Source organism: Haliotis asinina, chromosome 9 (assembly GCF_037392515.1).
Source record: "Haliotis asinina isolate JCU_RB_2024 chromosome 9, JCU_Hal_asi_v2, whole genome shotgun sequence".
NCBI lineage: Eukaryota > Metazoa > Mollusca > Gastropoda > Lepetellida > Haliotidae > Haliotis > Haliotis asinina.
Window position 1 is genome coordinate 10,808,318 of NC_090288.1, and position 24,682 is coordinate 10,832,999.

Here is a 24,682-nt window from a genome sequence, read left to right on the forward strand (position 1 = left end):
CCTGTCGATCAACTTCATCAACTGTCGGATCTTCAGACTTTAAAAGATCAACTTCAGACAGATCACCTACATAACCATTGGTGATTGGTGATAATAACACCTTGCGGGCGAGAACCAACAAAACAATAGCGGAAACAACCTCGAAGAGTTTACTTAAAAATCATTTGTACATTTCAGTAATGCATCTAACACTCATCTGCATCCTGTGACGGTTTGTTTTCACAACAATCATGCATAACCTGACTATTCGTACAGAGGAGGATACAAGGGTACAAGGGCAAGTGAGACAGAACCTCCCCATCCACCCAAATAAATAAATAAATAAATAAATAAATAAATAAATAAATAAATAAATAAATAAATAAATAAATAAACAAAAAACAGTCATCTGTGGTGTAGTCTGCATGAAAACACTTTAACTCTATTGAACACCTAAGACATTGTCTTTTTAGCTTTTAGGCCCACTCAGCCAGCAAAAAGGTAACGTAAGAGATACAACCCAAGTAGTGTCCCAAAAGGAATACAGCCAGTTACCAACTAATCATAGATGGTGGGAACGTTGCTAGTGTCACTGTTTCCTTGGGAATACAAGTCTGGCTTACCTTTGCCCTATATTATACAACAAAACCATTATAATAATTTCATCATCTTTCAGATTTCTAGTCATGATTTCAGGAACTCGAAAGTGTCCCCTCTCTCATTCAGTAATCCTTGACATTTTAGAGCCTCACAACGACATATGTGGGCAAAGTGACGTAGTCGTTTGTTGGTAACCAAGCGACGTAGGCAGAGCGGACATCACAAGAGCCAGTGCTCCAGATAAAACAGCTCCTGACTAACCGTTATTTCCACTGTTGACCAGTATAGATATTTTACACAAATGTCCTCAGGTCGCTTGTACTTTAGGAACTGAACATAAAGCACGTCATAAAAATATATTTACTAATACATACCACAATAGAGTGTTTTGTTACACCACTCTCGTCACGAAAACACAACGTATTTCATATATAAGTACATTATCAGGACGTGAACAAAAACATGTATTCGTATACACAGTTTCAGTTTAAAGAACAAAAGATATCCTCCAATAATGCTTAACACTCATTCGCCCAAAATGAACCAAATTCATTGAATTACTAAGGGATATTTGCCCAGACAAGAGAGCTGAATTTCTGTTCCGTCTCAATATTGGAACACACATCCCTCATCTAGGTCTAATTGTAACTTGTTGCAGTTGTCCTCTCCTTGTCCCAAAACCAAAACCAACCAGGTACATGTCCTGCAAACTAGAAGGTAGCAGAACGTCGATTTCGTTTATGAAACACCGGGATGGAGGTGACGCTTGGTCAAGCACGTCTCGTACTATTTTTGGGTGGAACTGTAGCGGGTATACAGAGTTTTGGTGTTCTGGTGTACGTTGAAATGAAGTGGATCTGCATACTTGGAGACTCGGAGCTTTACGACGTCTTCCGGTGCTGTTGCGATTGACAGTATTCCGTTTTGACATTTTGCTTCTACCAGTGAGTCGACAAACATAGGTCAAGTCGTGGGCTTGTTTGACCTTTTATAGGCTTTGTCAATGCACATACAGTTTTATTTCACATTTAATGCCATAACTATTACATTTCATTGCAGGCCTATCCGATACTAAATCTGGTGTGTTAAGCCACGAAAATGGTTGCGTATAAGTAGACAAGTGACAAATATTTCATTGGTTGTCAGTGGTTCGAGATCCGACAAGATCAACATTATCTCCAATGCAATTGTTTTACATGAATTATATATTTTCCATACAGAACATTAACACCAAAGAAGAGCAAGGTTTTACAAGCTACTTTACACACATTCTCAAGACGCGGTAATGCATTCAGATGTCTCTCTCACAAATGTAACGTTTAGGTGTATTTCCTTCTTTGTCGCCCCACAAAAAGTGATCACTTGGGTCTGCAACGATAAAGTCCTTGTCAGCCGTTTTATTTTTGGGGTAACCAGGAGCCCAAGCAGAATACGTCATTTTTCGGCCATCGTGAAACAGCCATGTTCCTTCAGTAACCTCATCTGTTCCATCAAGCAGATATTTCTTCTGCAACCCGTCTGAGGAATAGAAAAAAACGTGTCAAGTGACTGCAAGTGTTTGTATGATCAGTCCTCAAATAACGTATTTGAACGGCATTGTTAGAAATTGGGAACAATTTTGAACACACTTTATGGCAAGTTTATGGGGAAATTACCCTTCTTCAGCGAAAATCGTTTTTGTCAATCGGTTTCTTAACCAAGACAGTGCAGGTATCATAAGTAACCCTTTTTGCATTATATCTATTCATATTTTGTACATTAATCTGAGTTATGTGATGACAATAAACACACCATGGCTTATGCCCCTAACAATATGACATCATTGGTGCTACACCGATTGGTGCTACACAAATGACGTCATTAGACCCGAAATGACCCGGGTACATGTATGTTTCTGTTGTGACAGTGTTGTTGCCTGGCAGTCTGACGACATTGTGTACCGGTCAGCTGCACATTATAATGATGCTGTGGTTTGGAAAAATATTTGTATTGTACGAAAAGTGTTATCACGTAACCATACTGTATAACATTCAACATGAGTCGCCTTTACAATAGTACCTTTTTCAGCAAACCTAAGACGTACATATGCAATGCATCGTGCAAGCCATGGGTGAAATGTGTCGGCATTCTAAGTTCGCTGCTTAATTGCTAATTAGTTCATACAATATACGCCCCACCTCTGAACCCTCACTCTTATGTCGAAACCGTATCCAAGTGGATCGCTATGGCAGTTTTCAAAACTGATGAAATTGGTTTTCCAGGATATAGAAAAGCGATCGCAGTAAAGTTTTACGCCATATTGCAAAGCCTGTGTAAACTCCCGCAACAATTATGTCGGTGATGTTTCGCATCAGAGCGAAGTATTATTCAACATCAGCTTTCTTACGCTTTACACTGAATTCCTCATACAGTTCAAAACAAAATGACCTTATGGTCTTGGTCACCAATACCAAGTTTCACAGTGAAATTAAAGACCAATATAATCTGGGAAAATCTCAGATGTGAAACGGAAAAGACAGCTGTTTGAAATATTAACAAAGCCAAGCTCAGAAGTTACAATGAGTATCGTTTCTCATATCCGGTCGCCTTCCTCATTGCATACATGTGCCTGTTTTAGAACGTGCATGTGAAACGTAACTTAGCACCATGCTGGGAAATAAAACATAGGTGTATACCAATGATTTGCTGCATTCGACACCATAAAGTAATAGTTTCCGACTTACTAACACTCACGCATTCAAGCATTAATATTAAGTAATTAAAACATTCCATTTCGTTTCACAGAAGAAAAAACGCGATTTATATTTCGTGCGATTCATATTTCGTGGCACTATTTCACACTACACTTTTCTTAAACTATATAATTCATTTTTCTCAATAATACTAATCATCTACCGCCAGAGAAGCAGTCATACACTATACTCCCCGAAAATTCAGGGGTGAATTTAAACGAACCCCACAGAGTTATGCCCCTTGGAGAGCTGTTTACGAAAATCCTATACCTCTAGTGGCGTCTCCGTCCCACACTACCTTGTGATTGAAACCAAATCGGTAAACACCAGCAACACCGCGTGCGACAGTTTTAGATGTGCGGCGTTTCTGTTTACATACCATGTGTGATAAGTGTTCTCTGTTCACTGATACATCACTAAAACGGGCATTAACACTATGTTGCGTCTGTTGGAGTCTTGAAATATAACGTTTGCACTACGACGATTGCCGTTGGTATCGCAGCACACCTCAAATCGGATTACTGGCTTCTTTACACTATAAGGATCTGTAAGACCTGGACTGTGTTTACCTGCCGCTTTTCACTGTAGGTTAATGGACACACTTGGATTCTAATTACTTGCTACTTTACACCGTAGGGTAATAGACACACTTGGATTCTGATTACTTGACACTTTACACCCTATATTAATAGGCACATTTGGATTCTGATTACTTGATACTTTACACTGCGAGGTAACGAACGTAGCATACATTCTGCTTACTTGATACTTTACACCGTAGGGAAATAGACACACTTGGATTCTGATTACTTGATACTTTACACCGTAGGGAAATAGACACACTGGATTCTGATTACTTGATACTTTACACTGCGAGGTAATGAACGAAGCATGCATTCTGCTTACTTGATACTTTACACCGTAGGGTAATAGACACACTTGGATTCTGATAACTTGATACGTTACACTGCGAGGTAACGAACGAAGCATGCATTCTGATTACTTGATACTTTACACCGTAGGGTAATAGACACACTTGGATTCTGATTACTTGATACTTTACACTGCGAGGTAACGAACGAAGCATGCATTCTGATTACTTGATACGTTACACCGTAGGGTAATAGACACACATGGATTCTGATTACTTGATACTTTACACTGCGAGGTAACGAACGAAGCATGCATTCTGATTACTTGATACTTTACACCGTAAGGTACTCAACAACCCTTCGTTCTGATTACTTTCTTCTTTACAATGTCAGTATTGACTGTTCTCGCTTTAAGTGTTTTTTTTTGTCTTGACGACCTTTGGTAATTGGCTCACCTTATTTCTGGTAATTACCCTCATTACGCAGTTGACACACCTAGTTTCTGTCTAATGGTAAGTGGGGGACTACAAAGGTTTGCACCGATTATCCAGATTCTGGTAGGTAAAAAGATTGTGAAATGAGTGCATGAAAAGGAAATAATTTACAGTTTTCAAGACAGTGTTGACAAAAACTGTCCATTTTCATGCATATTCTTAATAATTGTGAGTATGTTCAGTGAATATCAATTACATGATAACTGACACAACAGTCGCAAAACAGACAATGTTAAAAAAATCCACAAGAAACTTATTAACAACCGGGTTGTCCTGTCTCAAAGATCAATCGTAATCTTTACAAGTACATGTATTCAGGAAGGAGTTTCTCAAAAAGCTGTATTGTTGACATCAGAAACGGACCGAGTTCCGTTCTGTCAAAACATTTGATTTTGACATATATATGTTTCAGTACTTTACAACTCCTTGATGCTGTTTGTAAACAAATCGAGTCTAAACCAGACAATTCATTGAAACCTGTTTATGAATCACTATGAAATAGTGGTCACAGCAGGTGTTCGTCAAAGCGTTAAATCAAAGAAATTTGTTGACAAAGAAGCAGTTACACGTATTGGTCAGTCGCATAATACTAACCTGATGAAGCGACGATTTGCTTCCGTATGTGATCCTGCTTGTCTTGACTGTCAATGACAATAAAGTGATCCCCTCGTGAGTTACAATCAGCGACACCACTGATATAATCCAGGTTATTAAATTGAACCTCATAGCAGAAGTTAAGAATTCGATTATGGACGTAGGTCGGGGGACATCCGTCTGGAAAGGACAGGACCATGTGACAAGTCGACCCGCAAGGAACGGAATTATGTTAAAATATATTAGCCAGTAAGCTAGAGTAACTATATTTTCGGTTCTATTACGACACTAAGCTAAAATAGCAGAACAGTGGAGTAGTTGTTAAAGTTCCTTAGAGCAATAAACCTGGTTCCGCTATTTCTATGGCAGCAACTACAACATCTGTTCTTACTGCCACGGAGACACACCATACTAACTAATAGTTGCTTGAAACGTTAGGAATACATCCTTTGAACGTATGAACAATTCTTCTTGTAAACTACAAAATTACATATTTTATGTTTTTATAAGTCATATGAAGCAATCTGCAATCTACATTTTATGCATTTCACCACCTTTACATCAATGTCACTATATTAGCGTTGTAAAGCTTTCATTCACTATATTAGTATTGGCGATTTAATAAAACATAATGGTGTCCTTACCTGTTGTAATACTAAAGTACAGTGTTCCCATTTCCTCCTGTCCGTCCTGTGGTGACACAAACAACACATCATGAAGCTGGCACCGTTGTTGTTGCTGTCTGAAGAACACAGACACGCAGGCCTTGTTTTCAAGACACAGACCTAGACAGGTAAATTTGTTCCCAATGTTTTGCACGTCTGATATTATGTTGGAGTCAACGAGGACATCTGTGAAGTTTTTCCATTTGGTTCCATATGCAGTTTCAAGAGCAGGCGATGCGTAGTGCAGTAAAGACGTGAGAATGTACATGAACACCACCATTTTCGAACTCACACTATATAGCAACTGCGTATTCTGGGTTGCCTGAAGCATCGCGAACGCCAGTGGTTTAAAGACGTGTCTACGAGTTGACAAACATGTAAGCATCGATTAGTTTATCGAGTTGATCACGGGCTCGGTATTTATATCCTCTAACTACCGACGGGGTTATGGTGACTAAAAAATACACCAATGAGATAGACAAGAACATTTCTGTCTTATAGATATGTAAATTGATCTTTTGTTTGTGTTCAAGATGTAGCAATACCATGTGATGTATGCTGAAGGAGGATAACTTTGATGAACACTAGTACTGAGTGTTATAGGTATGGCTGGTAAACGTAGTGATCAAGACATTCACTCTTCATTACAATTGTTAGATTTCTAACTGCGAAACTGTTTGTCTTACAGCTTTATATTGCAACAAAGTAAACACAACGCAGGGAATCACAATCTTTACGGCCGTTTGACTTTGAGTAATTAAGATGTCAGCAATGCTTAAATTTTAAACGAAGCATGAAAAATAGGAAAATCCCGCTTTGAACGTCGGAAGTGACTCTGTACTTCAAAGCGATATTGGCCACGTTGGACACTGAAGGATCATGTTGATGATTTGGGTAGGAACTTATGATAAAACGTATGAACAGTGAAACGACCAGGTCGAGTTCCTGGCCAAGTTTCCAAAGCATAGCATTTCACGCTTTCCTTCTTTTTTTTCTAGTTCACAAGTTTACCCTCCATTTTCCTTCCAAATATACTATTTAACCTAGCGATTTGAAAAACGGTTATATGGCAGTGCGCTTATGAATGCCCATGTTTGCCTTTCCTATAATTAAATGTCTGTACGACCCGTAAAACCGACTCTGCGATTTCACTTAGTACGTCAATCTGGCAACAATTCGTAGGCGGTAATCGTAAAACTCATAAAGGAAATGATGACTAGAACACTGATATGTAAAACTGTCAAATCATGTTTCACGATGATCCGTCTTCTGATATTGGATGTCAAACAAAGCAAGGAACGTCAAACGGAAATGAAAAAAAAGTGGGGTTCAATATCTGAAACGCATTCATATTTTAACATAAGAAACACACTTACATGATTGAGCATTGCAGTTATCAGGCTTTCACTTTGGATCAATATGCACCGTTCCGCTCATAGTTCCATTTTCTATATTGGCAAATAATTATATAAAAGAGAAAAATCGCGACACGGCGTAACAGCGTATTGTGATTAGAGCGCATTAGGATTATTGACCAGCTGAGACTTGATTTACATTTGATAGTCAAGGTATATCGTATCCCAGACAGTTTTCATTCATTTATGTAGACCACTCAATATGTGTCCAATAACGCTAATAAGGTGCATCCGTCTATGGAAACACTGCGGGTATACCGTATGTAGTGCCCCATCTTTAGTTAAGCATTAACGGTCCATTACCGAAGACAATTCTAGCCACATAATAACCACAACATTAAATATCAACATTTCGTGCTTTGTCTGCACAATGCTGAGAAAAGGATATGTTGGGGTTTTTTTAAACTGAAAATGTAAGCTTTAGGCGTGAATATATATAGGAAACGTCATTAACCTACCAGTGAGTTTTGTTGTCTGATTGTAAATAAAACAAATAATGTCTCCAAGAAAATGAAGCGAACCACGAACACCGTTAAGTGTTATATCTTGTACCTCTACCTGTACGTAAATACAATGGTTCGTTAAGGTCTCTTGATCTAAGACAATATTCGATTGGTGTCTAAATACTGTTTGATGTTAGAATAATTCCTGTGGAGATATAGGGTCAGATCAGGTCAGCAAACGTTCATCGACTGCAACAACTTGAGTGACCGATTGAATAAATAATTTATTGTTATTACAGGATTCAATATGTTCGTGCCACATTATGCGATGGAGTCAATTAATTATGCGTGTTGGAAGACAATTATATCTCACGTACACACACTCGCCAAAAAAGGAACGCATAACCAAAATATCAGTTTACCTTGACGTGTTTTATTTAATCGGATTACACAATAAATAAAGAATGTAAAAAAAACCAAATTTTACACAGAGTAGGGCACATGTTTCCTCCACTACAAACAGTCATTTACTGCTTTTGGGAACATCTGTGTCTGTGACAGCATTTTGTCAAAGTCAGTACCTGGTGTGACCACCAAGAGCATTGATCACTGCTCTGCACCGCATGGACATGAACTGAATCAGTCGTCGAATCTGGTGTTTTGGAATCCTTCTCCAATCATCTTGCAATGAATGCATGACCCAGTTGTCGTAGTCTCTGTGGTTATGGCTGTCGGCGTTGCACTCATCTGTTTAGCATATTCCGCAAATTATCATTGGGCGAATATGGACGACCATGGCAGCACATTCACATTGTTGTTGGCAAGAAAGTCCATGGTAACACGTGCAGTATGCGCTCTGGCGTCTTGCGGGAAAATCTTTATCCTGATGTCAGTGGCGGGAATAAGGTGACGTTGGAGGAATTGATCATGGTAGCGTACCATAGGTAACATTTCCTGTACGTGCACCAGATCTGCTCTACCATTCAAGGACATGGCTGCCCACATCATGACACTTCCATCGCCATGTCTATCAACTTCACGAATACAGTGTCAGTGTTGCGGTCATTTCTCAGTCACGATCGGTACACATGCATCCTACCATCATGGCGATACAGGAAGAACCGCGATTCATCACTAGCTCAGATCCTCCTCCAGTGCAGTAAGGTGTTTGGTCGAACATTTCTGCACCGTTGCAGATGATGATGATGTCGCAGAAGAAGTGGTCACATTGGTCGTATATCCAGTGCTCTTGTAGGCGATTTCTGATAGTTTGCGCTGATACTCTACCATTGGTGGCTGTGTTTGTTGCACTTATTGTCCGTTTGCGCAGATTCAACACCCGGATGAAGCGGTTCTGCGTGACCTATGGTCTACCATTTCTCTGTCGATCTCTTGTGGAGTCTGTAGCGCTGCCACAGACTGGAGATGTTCTCTGCCTCACGTTGAAGTGCTTGGCTCCTGATGACTGACTTTCTCCACCCTCCAGACGTCCAATGGCTCTATTTCTACACTCTTCATTCATTCTTGGCATCTTGAGCTTCGCAAACACGAAACAACCTAGCGTGATTCGCAACAGGACTGTCACATGTTTATATCCATCGGTATGAAGCTTTAGTACCCGCATTTGCACTTGCAAAATGTTTACAGTTTTTCTCCATACGATTTCTTCAAATTTGAATTCAAGGTGGTGTATTTCGGTGACAGTTACCCAAATGTTGTGTGCAATGCATTAGTATAGGGGATGTATTCACAATGACATAAATGTTAATTTAAAGCATTTTTATGACATTTTACTAAGCTATTCGTTTCTCTTTTTTTTGCCCAGTATAGCTTGAGACCTACAGCCCGTATCTGAATTCTATTAAATGTGATCTGTTATGTTGTTGTTGTTAAATATATCTATTTTAATATTTAAAATGGTCAGTTTTTAGACATAAACTGTGCTATCCTGCTAATAATTTAGTGCCTTTTTGACAGATATTAGCAACACTTAACGTACCTCATGGCTGAAGTATTACCGCCGTGGTACTAAGCGTTAACTCGCTCACTCTATACTGAAAACATGTAAAATATTTCGCGACTATTTATAACAAAGTAAGCTAAATACAAAGAATCTAAATACGACTTGGGATATAAAAGGCGTCTTCTGATCAAGTACAACTATGGTTCATGCTACTGTTCATTGCCCATCACAGAGCAACTTTGGTCTCACTCTTAATGTAATATCACAACTACCTGTGTATAGTTAAAACGTCATTGATTGTCCCAGTATTTTATATGGGTTAGGTAGATGGCCATCATCTCGAACATCATCAATATATATTGTTTCTAGCATGTATATTCCAGAGATTGACCTTAACCTTGACCCTTACAGATATTCCACTTATCACAGTATGAAACGCGTCCCTGATTAATGTTACAGTGGTGTGAACTGGATAATGAGATTTGTGTGCAGAAATATTGATGGAACCTCTGGGATGTTTTACGTGAATAGTTCGGTCATGTGAATATTTAATGATCAAGAAAGTGTAACATTTTCAAAGATTATTGGTCTACTAATAGACACACCCACGAGCTAGAGTATTTTCATCATGTTCAAAAAGTGCAGGGAGAAAGGACAGCAGCGGTAGACCGTTAAACCCAAACCCATGAAGATCCGGATCAGATGTGATCTTCACCAACCCATGTTTGTCGTACGTGGCGACTAACGATATCGGGTGGTCAGGCTCACGGGCTTGTTTGATACATGTCATGGTATCCCAACGGCGTAGATCGATGTTCATGGTGTTGATCACTGGATTGTCTGGTCCGTCATATAGACCCCGTCTTTGAACAACAAACCAACCAGTCGAGCCAAACTACATTTGCCTGGTGTATTTTAAGCGTACTTGAGTTAGCGATTTGAAAGATACAGAGAACTAGGGGTGGAATTTTCAGACAATAGTCAAATGCGTACAGCGACTGACGGCTATAACGAACTGAAATTAATGGTTATCTTGACATCCTTGTAAACGTTGTGAACTGTATGTATCCTACCAATAAAATGTTTAGACTCACCTGTGTAAATGTAGCCACTTACCTTCATTGTTATTGTTATGGGTTCAATAAATGATGAAACTTCTTAACATACCGAATTCTTAACAAACATTTAGACCAAAACGCAGCTGTTCACAAAGCACGATATTTACACATGCTTTACAGCAATTTGTTGCATGATTCTCGCGCGATTTATCTGCATACGGTTTGCAGTGTGGTTCCCCAAAGTTTGGTGGAGGAATTCCCCTTCTATGTAGCAATATACACATATAAAGACATATAGTGAGTGTTTTCAGTCCTTTGATGAGTAGTATAGATCCAGTCAATATCGTTGGCTTTGATGTCGAATAGGAGGTCATGAAATATGAATGCTAATATTGTATGTAAAAACAGATACGTCTTGACGAACATTTCATGCAAGTAGAAAGGAAATATAACAACATATTGACGAACCTGTTTACTCAACTGAGGCTCGCCTTAGTGTTATTTGCATTCTATTTCTACTCTAATTATTGAGTTGAACGCTGTAAAATTTTCACAAGGAAGCCATGACTATATAACAATGTCTAATGTATTTTGACTTGAAGTACGTAAGTTTGTGTCTGTCATGTTTGCACATTTGGGCATGTTCTTATTTCACTGGATATTGAAGATTATGAGCATGCTTGGTTCGCTGTTTTGTTTAGGAGTCATTTCCGTCTATTTATTTATTTATTTATTTATTTATTTATTTATTTATTTAATTTTTTATTTATTCAGAAATGGTCCCCTTGAGATCACAATATTAACGCTTGTAGTTTATGATCTCCTACACACATTTCTGGAGCAACTATACAGATATTCACTTTACGATGACATGGCAATGTATACAGATTAGACATGTACTGATACCATTCCTTATAGAAAAATTGCCCCTAATGACAATGAGTTACATAAACAAATCAATTTAATCTCAACTAATTGTACAGGACTAACAAAGACATCTAAAAGGTAAGCATTAATGAGCATATTTAGGAAAAATAATTTTCATAATATGTTTGCAAAATATTTATGAACCTGCCTCCAATACCAGGAGAAATGAATGGGGTTTACCGTCAACGTATCTCTTTTCAAATGTAATTCCGTGCTCTGCAATAATGATACTGATACCATATTAGATGAAAATATAAGTTGTTCACTGGTCAAGAGGGGGCCATGGGCTCATGTACCCTCGAGGTTTGTTTATGTCTCCATTTTGCAGACGACACAAGATAAACAGATTTAGAGTTATCGCCCTTCCATCGATTTTCAATCGCAAAACATCGGTAATTTCCGTGCTTCATGCGTGATTCAACGTTATTCGAGATAAAAAAGTACTACCCTGAAGCACCAGAAGAGTTCTCAGTTCCCAGCGGTGTACCTTGAAAATAATACATCGCCTGTAAACGGGGTACATTGAAAATAATAGAATAGATCTTAGCCAATCAGAAAGCGACATTCGTGTATGAGGCAATGGCAATTATGGTGTTCCTGATATTTCAACAGAGGAACAAGAATGACTAATTTCTCATGTCCTAATAATGATAATCCTTAATTTGATATTAATCTGTTTGAAAATATTTTAATATTTGAATTTCATTCAGAACCAATAGACTGGTACCTAGTGCTTGGCCAAACAATTTATCTTAAGAATTGTTAGCATGTAAACCACCAAAAAGTTAGAAATACTGTATCAGAATTGATATAGACTTGACATTTCGAGAAAGTTGACTGAAAAACTAAGAAATGCACCTGGTGAAAGAAATTCCAAGGAAACGAGCCAGACTTGATTACTTTATTGCATCTGAAGACATATTTGATATGATTTTGGATTCAAATAATTTGCCAGGCTACGAAAGTGATTACTCAGCAATAACATGAACATTTTAAACGCTGTAAACCAGGAAAGAAGAAGTGATTCCTGGAAGTATATCATTCCTCTCTGTTAAACCCCGAATTTGGAAATTTAGTCAGAACTTGATACTATTCGAGAATATTCAATAGAAAAAATAACATCCACAACATTGATCATATTAATATTACAGTTTCTGATTCCATATTTCTAGAAACGTTTTACATGAAAATTCGAGGAAAGACAATATCTTTTTCAGTCTACATGAAAAAGCTAAAAATAAAGAACTAGAACTATGAAAAATGCTGATTTAGGACAATATTAGAAGGAACTTCCAACACATAGACGAAGAATTTCTTAGTGACGTACCAAAGCAAGAAATGGAAGAAGTCAGAAAGGAGGAAATGAAGTCTTTGCAACGAAGAATGAGAAAAATATTTCTGTCGTCTGAAATTTCTCAAAACACCAATCAATACATTGATAACCAATGATAACAAAGACATTACAGACAGTACATTAATACCTAATGTAGTAAAGTTATTTTATAAAAAAAACAACTATGATGCTCATGAACAGTGTAAGGAAGACTGCGTGAATGATATTAACCTCCAACACTAAACAAAACACTAAGAGAATCTTGAAAGAGGCATTAGTACGGAAGACATTAGCAATTCTGTTTATACGATGAAGAAAAATAAAAGCCCAGGGATTGATGGATTTCCTATTGATTTCTTTAATCAGAACAAATGGGATTAGGACCACAAAGCGATAGGGAAGTATACAAACATCACCATGCACTCGTATACAGGGTCAGAAATAGCCACTTGTCCGCTAGCCCATGGCTGGTAAAAATCCAGTCGGACCAGTAAGTTTCAAGCCGCTGGCTCGACAGGCTAAGTGACCCTCAGGCATACCTAGCCCCACTGGCCAGCATAATCGGAAATTATTTTCCACAATGCGTGTGTGGGTATATATATGCGTCCGTCCTCACTCTAATCATCACATGCATTATAAAGGTAAAGCGAAAGGTTGCTGTAACTCTGATAAGGACGTTGTTCTCCAAACATTTTTATCCTTCCTTAGTACGCAATGCATCTCAAACATGTTACCCTATGCAGGAACTATTATATTTGAGTTAGCACTATACCAAATGTTCCAGTATGTCCTTAACGTGAAAGACGACCATGCTTGTCGCAACAGGCAACTAACGGTTGCGGATGGTCAGGCTCGCTTGAATTCTAGATTTTGTCCCTTTCATTTATGCTCGATGGAAATCCTAGGACCACCATTTCAGTCAAGTTATTGATTTGGCATATCCCGCAGTTGTGACGTTTTAAACTTCATTCATTGTTTACCTGAGGTTGCGTCTGCAATAAGCGGAACGTTCAACGGCTGATGGATGATGGCTCGCAGGAAACTAGCAGAAGTCTGGGCGTGAGCTATAAGCTGTAAGTCTAGTGCTTCGCAGACTGTAATCTTCATACCATGAAGCCGGTACCTCCCAAAACAAAATGCTGATGAAAACCCTGTAAAAATTGACCCGGGTCAACAGCATCTTCTTGCACATGCTGCTGCTCAAGACAGAAAGCAAATATCCCTAGTATGGTGATCTACCTTCTGACTTTCGCAATCTATTGCCAGTTTTTATATTTTCTTGTCGTTAATAGTTAACGTGTTTTCGATTTAATTACTAGTTTTAAATAGATATATGTGATACACTAGTAGTTTTAGTCTTCGTCAACAGCCTTTCATTCCTCAATTTACTGACCTGTCACATAAGTTTTAAGTGTTCGCGTCACGATATGGCTGAAACATTGCCGATGTGACGATAAATATTAACTTACTCACTCACTGATAAGGTGCGGCGAAGTCGGGCTCAAACGTTTACCACTTCAACTGAGTAACAGGGCAATATTCATCAATCAATGGTTGTGCAAAAAAGTGACTAACGGGATCTGGTGGTCAGACTCGCTGACTTAGTTGACACGTGCGATTAACAGATTTACACAGGGCGTAGTTAAGGAAACTCCTGTTACTTCCGCCGTGAAAAGAATATCAAACTTTGAAAATATTAGACTTAACATCAGAGGCAAATTTCACTGTCTCATGTACGTATCAAAAATCGATCATTGCTCATGCTTGATGTAACGTCACAATTTCAGGTATTTCCCGCCCTTGACTGTTTTCCTGTAACTGTTTTCTGTTAAATTATGAACGTAACACTTCACACGGAATATCAAAACAGAGAGTAATTAACCGTTTCTTATCATTTAGGAGACAAAATGGTGTTATGAAACCATTTTGGTCTGATGTTCTCATAACATTGTGCGTTCGAATGAATGTTTGGTCATGAACCTTTTTGGACTGTGATTCATCAGTATGATTTTGATACAAACAGGTTGTATATGACGGTCGACACCGCGACCATTGACGTACCCTCCCAGCTGCGATGCCACAACCTTCAACCAGGTCAGCGAGACTGACCAGTCCGCACGTGTTTCTGAAGACATCTTTGGATGTCTCAAGATTGTTTCTTTATATTGTATGTATGTATGTATGTATGTATGTATGTATGTATGTATGTATGTATGTATGTATGTATGTATGTATGTATGTATGTATGTATGAATGTATGTATGTATGTATGTATGTATGTATGTATGTATGTATGTATGTGTGAATGTGTGAATGTGTGTGTGTGGATAGATAGATAGATAGATAGATAGATAGATAGATAGATAGATAGATAGATAGATAGATAGATAGATAGATAGATATACACCGATTTTAATGATAATACCCGTGAATACTGACCGCCTCCACACAGCTGCAATATTGCTAAGTCCGGCATAAAACTGAAGTCACTCACTGACTCATTATTAAAGTTCGAAATATAATATTACTGTTATAGATGATTCTGTGTATGCTAGCCCCTTGTATATTGTCATATATAAATCGGGGGAAAAGGCATTTATTATAACGGTACTGCTAAATAGCAAGGTATTGATCGATAGACTGGCTCGGTATACGTAGTTAACATGACGCAGTTACGGCTGTGAAGAAGAGTGGTCAATGAGTAACAGAAGAGGGTAAGGAGCTACTTATTATGCGTGCTGACCATTACCTCATACTATCCCCGTTTCCTGTGTATGCTACGTACTCGTTGACCCTCACTTCATCGAGGCACGGTATTGACCTGCTGTCAGTTTCAACGTTACAACGACTGAAGGATTCTTTTGAAGGAGAATAATATAAAGGTTGAGAGAAAGATGGTACATTCTAAGACTACTAAGCACACCGGAGCCACTCAAAAAAACCTCACGATTACGTGTATGATAATGTGGTGTTTTTAGGTCAACAAAAACACAATGTGAGTGAGCGTGTATAGTTTTACACCGCACTCAGAACTATTCCTGGTATGCTAAGGCGGCGGACTGTAAATATTCGAGTCAGGCAATCTAATGATCGACAGCATGAGCATGGATCTACGCAACAAGAATACCACGACATGTGTCAAGCAGCTCAGCGACCACCGGAAATCGCCTCTTAAGACAAACATGCTTTCCTCAACTCTAATCCGGATCTATATGAACAAATGTTAGAAATTGTAAGTTTGTCCTTTAAGTTGTTCAGAGTTATATTAATGCTACATTAATGTGGATAAATCGTTAAGTTCTTGTTTGTGTCTTCACCAAACTTTTGTAGTTTACATCTGAAGATCCGGATTAAAACTGGTCTATGTTGACATATTTATCGTTGCTCTAAGATTGGATCTAAGCTGATGTGACCCCCCGATCCTGACCACCCAATCCTGTCCAATGGCCTTTAATGTTTATTTCATTTTACTCATAAACGCTAAATTTTCAAGCCTTCAAAATGTTTTCTTTGCTTTACTTACGTTCTCAAATGTCAGAACCTTTACCATACTCAAACAGTTCTTCGAATGTTGGATCCACTCTGTTTTTGTCGTCAGTGTCCAAATCCTCTTCTTCCGCGACAAGAACAGTACCTGTTACAGTGAGTCCCACTAAGACTTCACTTTGAACGTTGCAAATACCGGCGTTGCCATGTGGTTGTTCCAAGGGGAAAACTTCCAATCAATCATGGACTTCAAAACGGAAGGGAGAAATCCCTAATTTAGCTCATGGGCCTTATTTTGCATGGACAGGGATTCCTTGTACTTTGCGGTGGGTGAGCACAAACAGCTTGACTTCGGGTTGGTTGATGTGCATGTGCAAGCTAACAACAACTGATGACGTTTCAGCATTAAAATGTACCTATACATAGTATATACCCAGGGAGCAACTGCACGTTGTCACAATGTTTGTACGACCTTAATATGCAAAATCAAGACAATATGTAAAAAGTAACGCAATATGTACATACTTAAAGCAAAATGTAAAAATCATCGCAATAAGTGAAAAATTAACGCCAAATATTAAGAATATCTTTAACGCAATATTTAAACACCTATGTAAATGTAAAAGCAATTTGTAAAATATAAACGGAATGTGTGAAATACAGCTTTATTGTTGTTCATAAGTCGAAGGAAATTTATTTTCTTAGAAACTTCACTTTATTGGGTTTTTTTTTCAAAATAACTAATCTCTTGCAGTATTTCAGTCAAGATTAACCTCATGTCTAATTTAACTGAAAGCTGACTTTTAGGGCCATTTAACACCAAAATAAAGCTGATAATTGTGTAATATGCAGGTACAGAGATACTTGATATCGTGATCTATATTCGACATTATTCAACGAAATCATTTTATTCTTCATAGTACTGTTACTGATAAATAGTGATATGGGTTCCATTTATTTTCAGCTTGTCCGTCCAAACAAATGGTTTGCACGAAGTCTAAAAAAATGGTCATATAATGGTCATAATCATTGATTACTTGATAGGTATTATGGGTCACATATTCGCATGATGTATGTTCAGTGGCAGCCGTGTTTTAGCGGCACGCGTTTGGAGAGCGCTTCAGAGTTGTCTTCACTCATACAATCTTTTGTATAAGTATCTGTTTTGACTGGTGATAAGCACGAGGCCGATCGAGAAGATTCTGGTAGAATACTGATACAGCTACGATTTGCTGGAATGTTCAAGAATCTGTGTCAGTATGCTTGTTGTGGTGACGGACACTCACGAACTTTCTCTGGATACATCTGTCTGCCTTGTCGTCTGTCTGTCAACATTATCTGACTTGCATTCAAGATTGACACTTCGTGCCAGACCGATCTCTTTGTGAACAAGCTCCATTTCGTATTTCTCCTCTCACTGTAAATGCCAAGACTCTGGTGAGTTAATATTGATATTTGTGACCCATTACCTTTGATTTGTGACTCAAATGTATGAAACTAGAAATCTGTTTTGTGATTCATTGTAATTTGCTCATTGTTTCTTTAATGTGTATTAATGAATATTTTAGATCTGTATTACGTCTGACCAATACCTTGGTGACTGTGTAACTGATAACGAGATAGTATGTGCATTAAAAACTTTGAAATGTGGAAAAGCACGCGGGGAAGATGGTTTTCCAGTCGAAGGTTTTACAGAATATATTTCTCCATTGCTTACTCTGTTTAATCGATAGCATTGTTTTCCCTGATGCCTGGAATGTAGGACTGATAGTACCTCTGCATAAGTCGAGAGAAAGTAGCAACCCAAATAACTATAGAGGCATTGCATTACTAAATGCACTAAATAAAATATTTACCACTGTAATAGATACTCGCATTAAGTATTGGGTGTCTGCACGCGAACTTCTGTCAGAGTGCCAAGCAGGATTTCGAGGAGAATATTCAACCATGGACCACATATTTACTCTTAATAGTATTATCCATAAATACCTACGGAAGAAAGGGGGAAAGTTTTATTGCATTTTCGTAGACTTTTAGAAAGTGTTTGATTCTGTTAATAGAACGAAACTGTTATATGTTCCACTACAGTCAGGAATACATGGTAACCTCCAACGTCTTTTACGTAATATGTACACCAAAGTGAGAGCATCTGTCAGAATTAATAAACTTCAAATGAGTGATGTATTTGATACATATGCGGGAGTCAGACAAGGCTGCATTCTATCACCGGTTCTTTTTTGTTATATGTCGAAGAACTTGTCAAGGAACTTTTATCAAATTCGAGAGGTGAAATATCAACGAATATATCAGAGATCTTGTAGTGCTGCTATTTGCAGATGATGTCGTGATCCTTGCTGATTCTGTTGTCCAGTTACAATGTAAGATAGATACTCTAATGAATATTGTCTGAAATGGGGCCTCGAGATAAATATAAGTAAAACTAAAGTAATGGTTTTCAAAAATGGAGGTAAACTTTCCAATATTGAAAAATGGTTCCTCAACGACCGAACATTGGAGGTGGTATCATATTATAAATATTTAGGTATCATATTTTCCTGTAGAAATATATTTTCCAGAGCCTGTGAAAATTATTTATGCAAGCCGAACGAGCCCTACATGTCATAAAGAAATTCATATGTAAATACAAAGAACTACCGATCCACGGAAGTTTTAAACTGTTTGATAGGAAAATTTAACCAATTTTGCTGTATGGTTCTGAAATATGGGGCACTAGGATAAATAAGAATATTGAAAATGCATATTCATGGTTCTGTAAGTTCCTGTTACGTGTTGGTTACAGAACCGCGAACAAGGTGATTTCAGCTGAATGTTGACGCTTTCCATTATTTACTTACGCCCGCTGTCGGGTTATATCATATTGGCTATGATTGATGAGACAACCAATTTCACGATATTCACGATGTAGTTATGAAATGCTTAAAACATTAAATGATACAGGAGATACTAATTGGGTTTCTTTCGTCAGAACTATTCTTTTTAGTGATGCCTTTGGAAATGTATGGCTCGCTCAAAATGTAAGCAATGCAGAATATTTCATCGAAGTATTCAGGCAGAGATGCAAAGGTATTTATCAACAAGACTGGTACAATGAAATAACTTCATCTACGTCTGTAAACTTTTTATACAGAATATAAATACTGTTTTAATACAGAAATGTACTTTACAAAGATTACATCACCACAACGTAAGCGTGCGCTCACTAAATTTAGATGTAATGCCCACAATTTTAATGTCCAACCAGTACGATTTGCCAAAACTGTAAGTACAATAGATACCCAGTGTCCATTCTGTAATCTATCGCAAGAGGATGAGTACCATGTACACATGTACTACTTATATGCCCGCAATACTCAGAAATTAGAAAATAATATCTGCCTAATTTCTTTCATAACCAATCCTCGAGACAAAAATTCTGTATGCTGCTCCGCACAGAAGATACGGACCTATTGTTTAAGGTAGCTCTTGTGTTGTACCACATACATAGGTTCAGAGAACGTAATGTAAATTACAAACGAGTGTCTATAGATTTTTTCATGTAACTGCAACATACGAAATTACAGGTAGCGCATATATGCATTGTAAAGATTTCTCTCAGATGTACTATTGGTCCTAGGGCCACATATACAAATAAACTGTCTGTCTCTCTGTCTGAACATTTTAGATCTGTTATGTTATATTCATAAGGGGGATTCTTTTGTCAAGGCACTTTGTTTGGAGACGTGTGTTTTAAAGCTGCAGCCGAGTAGTGAAGAGAGAACCTAAAGGTGAAATGTTTTACAAAACCCTCGTGAAACCAGTTTCTCGTGTAATAGTCAATACACAGCGGGTATGTGTCACGGCACTGTTACGTTGTGTAATAACGTTTTAAAATGACGGAATACAAACGTTGTGACAACGTTGTTATGACGTTACCCATCTGCACCCTTGACACAACATAACGACAACGTTGTGTGCTAGCTGGATAATTGTCACAGTTACTATCCAAATCAATGGAAATTAGCACACGTGAAACTACTTTTCAAGAAAGGTGATCTTACACTATTATCCACTTATATACTAATATCCTTAAAAAGCTGCTTCGGAAAAGTCTTCGAACGAGTTATATTTAAGCAGTAGCACTATTAGTTTCTCAGGAAATCGTTGTAGTACAAGTACCAATAATGACTCTCAGGCGATCACTCGACCGGCCACCAAGTAGCTCAATCAATAATTAAGTGTGCAGTGCAGTCGATAACAATGGGTAATATTATATGGTTTTCTGTGATATATTTTAAAACCCTTTGATTGAGTATGACATATTGCGATTACATATTTTCTGAAACAATATTGTATAAACGACGAACTACTAGAGTGGTTAGTGATCTATATGTAGGTTACAGCTCGCAAGTAATATGCCATTTTCAGTAACACATTGTTTGAGTCTGAGGAATTTAAGCCTGGTGTACCACAGGGATCGTTACTAGGTCTTATCCTTTTCCTTGTGTATACATGAACGATATAACCGACAATCTGACAGGATTATTATGTTCATCAAGATTATTTGCCGAGGACACATCTTTGGACATATCATGTAATAGCAATGAATGTGCATAAACTTCCATGAAAAGCAAACTTAACGAGTGCGCTCGGGATTGGCTAATTCTTATTATGTTAAAGAAACAAAATCAGTTTGTTTCCGCTAACGATTCGCATCGTACTTTGAAAATATTTTTGATCATTTAAATATGAAAATCATACATAACACAGAAACGCCAGGGTTTTATATTGTCACCACTGATAAGTGGTCATATTAATTCATAGCTATGGCAGAATACAAACGTTGTGATAGCATGAGTTTAATGTGTTTAGATATGGTTTCATGTAACGTTTATTGTGGTGTCATAAACATAAGACGAACAAACATTAAAACATGTTTGGAATGAATTGATCTTGAACCTACGGTAGTCCTCCTCCGTGGAAAGGAAATAAAAATTTGAACTATAAGCAGTTTTCATGATTTCAATATTCAACAAAATATCTTAAATCAAGTTAAATTTAACTGAAAATAGTAGGCCTTTTTATTTTTAGATTCTGTTACAAGACGATTTCGATTTACATATGTGGTTTCCAATAATCACTTAGTCTTAGGAATGAGTCAGACAACAATTAAAGTCAGGTTTCGACCTGTGAAGTTCGCTCTTACAGAACTGACCTTCAGTAACCCATGGTTGTCGTAAGATGCTGTTAAGGGGATTGTGATCAGACTCGCTGACTGGACTGACACATATAATCATGTCCCAAATGCGCAGATCGTTGCTCATGGTGTTGATCACTGGATTGTCTGGGATAGCCTCAATGATTTACAGACCACCGTCGTATAGCTGGAATATTGCTGAGTGCGGCGTAAAACCAAACTCACAGTCATACCGTTGAAAGTGTCTATTTTATCCGAACTTTCTATTTCATAAGGATGTAATTGATCACAATAACTACCTCTACGGACTGGACTACGTCTACAGGGATGAAAATGTAATTGTGCATAACCTTATATCACTGCATATCAAATAGTGCATATTGTTATAACTAGAAGTATGTACCTCCTGTCAAGATGTCTGCACAGATGTGCCTTTTTTATCAGCTGCCATGTTAGGATAGAGACCAAAAAGGAATTAAACTGACGAAGACTCTCCCTATAAATATGATCTTCAACTGCTGAAAAGAAACAACTCGATACAGGAAGCATAACGACAAATAGATAAACCAGAATTCAACAAAGATGGCAATGGAGACATTTGTCCTATAACTGCATATCTTCTGCAGGAAACCTCTCTTCAGTTAGTAAATCTTTATCAGCCCAAAACATCTCTAGCTCCTTTTCCGAAATCATAACTTTGTTTTCATGTGCTTAGCAAAAATGTGATAGTTCTTGCCCAACGAGTATAAGTGGACAGTGAGAGAGTTCATAAGATTGCCAACTCAATGTGCTCCATTGTGGTCTAATTACCTATCTGAGACGAACAAAAAGTATGTTTTGTAGAATTCAAAACTGTGTTGTTATTAACTGTATTTTAAAATCACTCGTGTTACAAGCTTTTATACATTTATGAAATGTATGCTCAAACAAGATGTGTTTCTTTCCCCATCAGAGCACGTGTAATTGTGCATGTAAAGTGCAAAACATTTATAGAGGTCTCTTGAAGCTGCATAAGTCTAGTGAAGTATTCATATAAATGCCACGAGGATTGAGTAAAGTGATCTGATTGACACGTGAAGGATCAACATGTCGGTTGCCTAGGTCCGACTCAGCCATATCGCTGCAGTATTAACTGTCAGTAAATCTGGCGTCTGAATGATGCGTTTCCTCTATCCGAGGAGAGAAACAAAAAGTCATTGTCTGTCATTGCAATGGCAAGCAGGACTGAAGCACCTTGTGTAGACGTTGAGTGTATGGATCACCGTCTGTTTAGACTTGGCACGGCAATTACTAATGCGACACTTTCTCTATGGTCCTTCTGGATCTGTTAGGATAACTTCGTAGAGTTGTATGGTGGGACGATGCTTCAAGATATGATCGCTGATTGCCATCGATCGCAGATACAATGACACTAGAGTCTAAAGCCCACGGCAAAAGGGTGAGGAAGTATGTTTTTACGCATATGTTATTTCAGTAACATCACGACGGGGACACCGGATATGGGCTCAGACGTTGTACCCATGTCTAGATTTGAACCCAGGTCTACGGCGTGACGAGCGAACGCTGTAACTACAGCCCCATTCAGCTGGTAGTGCTGTGTTCCTCTAACACGTGACAAAATGGACATATCTAGTTTTACTTTCATGTTTCGAAAATGTCTTTTTTTATCTATCTACATGTAAAAGGTGAATGAGTGAGTATAGTTGTAAGTTGCATTTAGCAATATTCGAGCAATATCACGGCGGGGAACACCAGAAAAGGTCCTCCCATGTTGTACTCATCTATTTCCCTAAAGATCATTTTATTTAGCTTATAATAACATTCAAACATCGGCAGAAGAGATGCAAAACGTTTCGCCATGATATTCCTTGACCGGTCATTAGCAGATGACTTAGTTTATGCAGGGATACTCTACAACAGGGATAGGTCACTCGCTTGCTTTCTTTACCATTTGTACTAATTAACGTGTGCCTCGTCATGCTCCAACGCACACAGTGACTTGGCTCGTTCTCATCGCAACTTCAGTTGTGTTTAACAGAACTTCAACGAGTTTATTGTATCGGTCGGAATTTTACAATGAATGAATGAATGAATTATAGTAAGAATTGAGAGCAAGAATTATGTGAATGAATGAAAGAATAATTGATACACCGCGGTCTTCCCTCACAAAACATGTTAAAGAACGCAAAAGTATCGCGAGAACACGTGTTACCATCAACTCTCCTTTTAAAAATCTACTTTGAGACATTTTTTTTTACATTAATAATTAATTCAGATATTTTATTGCATGTGGAGAATGGAATGGACATTAACAAAATGTTAACTGACACTGTCACATTGCCCTCAAAAATAAAGTGTAAAACTGTCACAAAGCGTTCTAAAACACCTTTCCAGTTTTGTCAAATGATAAGATCAACAAGTAAGAAAGACGTTATGGCACTATAACCCTCAATCATCAATGGCGAATCAGATGACATCGGCAATATGTCATATTTTTCACCCACCTCAAATTTACCCTCACATTTTGTTTTGGATAATGAAAATATCACTATTACTTGCAATCACATTTCACCTGATAGTATATTCCCCTCAGAAGAATTAAAGGTGTATGTGAAAGATGTCTTTGAAGTAATAACTAGAAACACTCAAACATCGGCGTGTATCAATGGCCGATCAGAACAGATCGGCGAAATGTCATATTTTTCACACACCTCAGTTACACCCTAACAATGTTTTAAGTCATAAAACTGTCACTATTACTTGCAAATACCTTTCAACTAAAGGTATGTTTTCCTTCTAAAAATCATGTTTGAAAGAAGTTTTTATCGGCACAATTTAGTCTATCTTTGCGGTGAATCGAGAATAGAAGCCAGTGAGCTATAACATACCGACTTAAACCTTTACTACAAATCTACTATCCTAATACG

At 37.9% G+C, this 24,682-nt stretch overlaps 1 protein-coding gene across 1 annotated transcript; it reads right to left on the reverse strand.

Moving 5' to 3' along the window:
• Positions 1–1,240: 1,240 nt before the first annotated feature.
• Positions 1,241–6,267, reverse strand: LOC137296567 (perlucin-like). The gene is made up of 3 exons (XM_067828371.1): positions 5,916–6,267; positions 5,272–5,451; positions 1,241–2,097 (listed from the first exon to the last, which is right to left on the reverse strand). Exons 1-3 carry the CDS (start codon positions 6,265–6,267, stop codon positions 1,871–1,873), a joined length of 759 nt encoding a protein of 252 aa, XP_067684472.1. The 3' UTR covers positions 1,241–1,870.
• Between the last annotated feature and the right edge of the window lie 18,415 nt (positions 6,268–24,682).

Excerpts from the sequence above, each read along its gene's own strand:
- LOC137296567 (XM_067828371.1), bottom strand. The coding sequence starts at position 6,267 with ATGCTTCAGGCAACCCAGAATACGCAGTTGCTATATAGTGTGAGTTCG. Across the intron at positions 5,452-5,915 it reads GTACTTTAGTATTACAACAG|ACGGATGTCCCCCGACCTAC; the intron begins GTAAGGACACCA and ends TGTCCTTTCCAG. Across the intron at positions 2,098-5,271 it reads GCAAATCGTCGCTTCATCAG|ACGGGTTGCAGAAGAAATAT; the intron begins GTTAGTATTATG and ends TCTATTCCTCAG.